We start from the raw sequence: 4,688 nt of genomic DNA, 5'->3' as shown, positions 1-4,688 counted from the left end.
TTATTGACTCTCCTCGTTTGTATATAATGACGATTTCTTTCATCACCACATGAGAGATTAAAGGGAAATAAACAGCAGCTTTGAAGAGCAAACATTCAGATATTTATCGAGTTTTCAGGCCAAACATCGATATTTTTCACTCCGCTGGCTCTGAATGTTGGCGCTTCCTTCTTATTTTACACGTGTTGTACAGGTTTGTGTTTACAGCCCCGTGCATTTTATGAGACTCCTCGTACTGCCAGCAGGCGGCGCGCGGTCGCGGTTTCACGTCATTGAGGAGACTGAACGCGTGTAGGCTGGCGTTTATCGATGGTCTCCGATAACAGACGAAAACGAGGTGTCGATGAGACGGTTAGGAGTCACGTGACTCTGCGGGACGTCACTGAGCATCACTTCGTTAAGGAGCAGCACGAGGACAGACGCAAGCTTCACCTGAGGACAGCAGGCAGCGCGTGCAGGTACAGAGACATACACTTACTGCAAATACACTGTAGTGCTGCCAGGTTTATTAGACAGAGTACTTCATTCTGCTGTAATAGCATTAAAGTCACTTGGTGTACTTCAAATATTCTGAGTGTACTTTCAGTTCACGTAGTACTGCAGTATACATAGTACTGTACAGAGAGGTTACTGATGAAGAACCAGTATTATTGATCGAGTTATTAATCCAGTCGATCGATCAGCGGGACACACAGCTGATCGAAATATTCGTTTAAAGTGAGTCAGTCGGTGATGAAGAGGAGGATGAGAACAAAGAGCATCAAATATTCACACTGAACCTCAAGTGCAGCCTTGTCCCTGGGCTCTTTGTTCCTGTTTCTCTAGTGACTCTGAAACACGCCAAAGATAACGCAGTGTGACATAGAGCTGTCAGCAGAAGAAGAAACAGCTCTTCTTGTAGTATGTGTAAGAGTAATAACAGAAGATAGTTGATTGGTTAATAATGTAACAATAACTGTAGTACTGAGTACTTGTGTATTTTTACTGCAGTAACAAATGAGTACTTTAATGTACACTTTAAACTTGCCGTGCACTTAGAGTACTAATAGTGCATTGTACACAGTACTTCTGCAGCTCTCCTTTGAAGTACTGTTACAATGACTTTATGTGTGAACTGATGAGGGATCAGTATGGAGGTGCAGTTATCGATCGCCATTTCAAGTATGTATTCCTGTGTCAGGTGTGTAAAGGGGAGGAATCAGCTGAGACCTCTGATTGATGGATTCTGATTGCACATTTCAGACTCATTATATTCCCGGAGGAGGAAGAGGAGGATCATTTCAGGTAAACTGTCTTCTCTGAGTACATTGCACTCTGTGGAGTGCTCAGATTGAAACCACAGAAAAAGAAAGCTTACCTAGCCAGACCCAGAGATGCGTGGTTTCCATGCGCCAATGAGGTGAGGTTTCAGCATGACAGACGTGAGAACCATTATTGTGGCAAGGTTTCCTGCAGCAGTTTCCTGTGCAGGCTCACTTCAGACAGGAAGTCATCTCATAATCGTGATCAGTCAGCCTGATGACCAATCGATCAGGTGGTATAAAGGTCAGAGGAAGCTAACAGTGTCTGACTGCGCCCACAGGAAAGATTCAGGTCGCTGATGAACTCGCTGATGAGTTTATAAACAGCGAGCACAAAAAACCCCTTTAAGACCCTTTAAGAACCCTTTAAGATTTAAAAAAACAACGTGTGAACACCTAGAAACAGATTCAACCTCTGACGATGTCTTGTATGAATTGACATGACTTTATTTCATGACCTCGGAGGAACTTTTCCTTTTTTTAATGAACATGAGCAAATCATGAAAATCTGCATACTTGAGGCTGGAGAGCATAAATAAATAGTCCCAGACCTGGATCTGGAACAGGTCGGCTCACCTTAAAGTGAATTCATTACCTCCTGATAACAGCTCAGTCCTGATACAAGTCCAGAAATCCCAAATTTACCTGCAGGCAGCTGGTGATCCAGCTTTCAGAATTTAGATGGTTAAAAGCTCCTTTACGACACTGAAGGTTTTTGACTTTAGAAGGAAGGGGAAGTGAAATTTACTTTACAGTCTCAAATTCTTTCAGGGTTTAGTTTATTTTAATCTCATTTAACAGATTTCTGATCACCTGGTTTATTCTTGCTTTGCGGCGCTCACCAGTATGGCTTTAACTCTTTGTCACAGATCAGCCACTCAGCCTGCGCTCGTCTGTGAGGGGAAAGTTCTTTTCATTCAAGTATGTAGTGATGAATAAATCAAGTTTCAGAATAAGAGTGTGGGTGAGATGTGAGAGCTCAGACCTTTTTTTAATGATCGAGCTGTTTTTGGCCTCATTTGGTGTTAAAATCATGCAGAAACCAAAAGGCCTGTGTTCTTTATCCCCACTCTCTCCATTGAAGGTCATTATTCAGGGCTGTGCCAGGTGTTATATGAATTGTGCAGCCCACATACAGCAGCTGAAAACCTCCTCTCAGACCGCCGTTTGATTGACACCTTCAGGTGCTTTTTCAGCGTGACACTGATCAGAGCAGCTCTCGCTGCTGAGCATGCTCAGCTGGGTCGGATTCTGCTGCCGTCTCCATGGATCCTGTCTGACCTTCTTGTGTGATTCCTTTCACTGTGCTTTAAGTTACGTTTTTATTTATGCTGATATCAGTCTTTGAGATACAGCCAAAGACTCTGATTGGCTGTATCTCTCTGCAGATGATTAGCCCTGGGCTCTGATTGGTTGTCTCTCCCCGCAGACATCATGCTGGCAGTCACCGAAATGGTGACCCAGACGACCAATCGAAGTGACCTGAACTGCACGCTGCCGCATGATGAGGGCCGCCTACCGCTGGTGCTGCTGTACAGCGCCGTGCTGCTGGTCGGTCTGCCCGCCAACCTGTTGACAGTCCTCCTCACGGGGTTGCAGGTGCGCAGGAAGAATGTGCTGGGCGTGTACCTGTGCAGCCTGTCGGTCTGTGACCTTACCTACCTGGGGACGCTGCCGCTGTGGGCGATCTACGTGAACAGCGGTCACAGGTGGCCATGGTCGTCAGCGTTCTGCAAGCTGACGGGCTACATCTTCTTCAACAACATGTACATCAGCATCTTCCTGCTTTGCTGTGTCTCCTTCGACCGCTGTGTCGCCGTTGTCTACAGCCTGGAGTCCCGTGGCCTGCGACGGCAACGCCACGCCGCCTTTGTCGTTGTCGCTATCATCCTGGTGGTGGCCATCGGACACGCCCCTGTCTTCACCATGAAGGAGGGCGCCACAGAGGGTTCGCATCACTGCTTCGAGCCGAGTCAGAGCAGCGCGATGGTGACAGGGTTTTACTACGCTCGCTTCGTCATCGGCTTCCTGCTCCCGCTGCTGTTGCTGGTGGTCACCAACCGCGGCATCCTGGCTAATGTGCAGCGCAGCACAGGGCTGCAGTCGGCACAAAAACGCCGTGTCCGGCAGTTGGCCGTGGGTGTGGTGGTTCTGTTCCTGGTGTGCTTTGCCCCATACCACATCATCCTACTGGTCCGAGGCATCATCTTCCACTTCCCGTGGCTTGACAACTGCTCGTTTCAGAAGGCCATGTACACACCCTACACCATATCGCTGGGCCTGTCCACCATCAACAGCGCTGTCAACCCAATCCTGTACGTCTTGTCAAGCAACAACATTCGAAAGGATCTACGGCGAGGACTTGCACAGGTCTGTGGCAGAGTGCTGGTGAGAACTCCGTCCAACACCAGCCAAAACAAAATCCAGCCGATCAACAACTCTTTAGAGCTCAACACGGGCAGTGAGAGGCTGGCAGCAGGAAAACCACCCGGGACCTGAGGTAGCGGTTCCCCAACACTGCAGTGTCCTGAGGTGACCGCAGAGGACCAGGACCAAGAACCGGGGGACTTTGAGTGCTACGCATGCACAGAAAAACAAAAACAGAAATGTTTGGAACAAGAACTTTAGAGACAGAAGCTAGAGTAAAGAAGGTGACACAAACACGAGGACTTGAATAAGGCCTGAGAGACGTTGATCTGTGATGTTGCAGTGCTCTGTGTGCACTGCTGTGTTGCACACTGTCAGCCTCCCTGCTGCCACGTGTTAGACTGAAACAGCAGCATCGTACCTGATGGCCGAACACCTAGTGCGTGGCCACTCCCGCAGACACAGAAACATGTAACTGCATCTCAAACATTCACACCTGCAGGGTGTGAATGTTTTTACTGTAGCACTTCAACCGGACAGACAGGTGACCTCACATTATTGTTTTCTCTGAACTGTAGCTACATCACACACCTGGTCTCACAGTTTTTAAACTGTATTCAGTGAATGGCTAATGTCTTCTGTCATCATTAAAAAATGTAAATTTTTCATTTTCACTCATGTGGACTTTTTTAAAGCAATTTGACTGAAATGTAACCGTGATCAGTTTCCAGTAGCAGGACACAGACAGAAATTTGCATAGTAAAGAAATTAGAATATAAAAAAGGGGGGAAAGAGAATGCGAATAGAAGCATAAGGATAAATATAGCATATATACACATATATAAATACAGAATATATAAATAGGCAGTGAAAAATACTCATTAATGAGATGTAGCAGCCAATTGTCTATTGCACTTTTCGACTATTGTGCAAACACTACAGCTTAGTTGTCCCCCCCCATATAACCATCGTATGATCACGTGACCTAAACCACCTCCATTTCCTCAATCAGATAACGAG

The 4,688-nt window shown here is 46.6% G+C and overlaps 1 protein-coding gene across 3 annotated transcripts; it reads left to right on the top strand.

Moving 5' to 3' along the window:
- Positions 1–297: 297 nt before the first annotated feature.
- gpr132b (G protein-coupled receptor 132b) lies at positions 298–4,336 on the top strand. 3 transcript variants are annotated; one of them, XM_085432800.1, is made up of 3 exons: positions 298–458; positions 1,243–1,284; positions 2,731–4,336. In XM_085432800.1, the coding sequence occupies exon 3, from the start codon at positions 2,736–2,738 to the stop codon at positions 3,798–3,800; it is 1,065 nt and encodes a 354-aa protein (XP_085288926.1). In that variant the 5' UTR covers positions 298–458; positions 1,243–1,284; positions 2,731–2,735; the 3' UTR covers positions 3,801–4,336. The 3 variants fall into 3 exon arrangements, with proteins under 3 accessions (XP_085288926.1, XP_085288927.1, XP_085288928.1); XM_085432801.1 differs by having other exon boundaries at positions 1,181–4,336; XM_085432802.1 differs by lacking the exon at positions 298–458 and having other exon boundaries at positions 468–1,284.
- Positions 4,337–4,688: the final 352 nt, after the last annotated feature.

Source organism: Copadichromis virginalis, linkage group LG15, assembly GCF_057382275.1.
Source record: "Copadichromis virginalis isolate Kocher_CV1m ecotype Utaka linkage group LG15, C_Virginalis_male_GT1.1, whole genome shotgun sequence".
Lineage (NCBI taxonomy): Eukaryota > Metazoa > Chordata > Actinopteri > Cichliformes > Cichlidae > Copadichromis > Copadichromis virginalis.
This window is presented reverse-complemented; position numbering and strand designations above follow the sequence as displayed.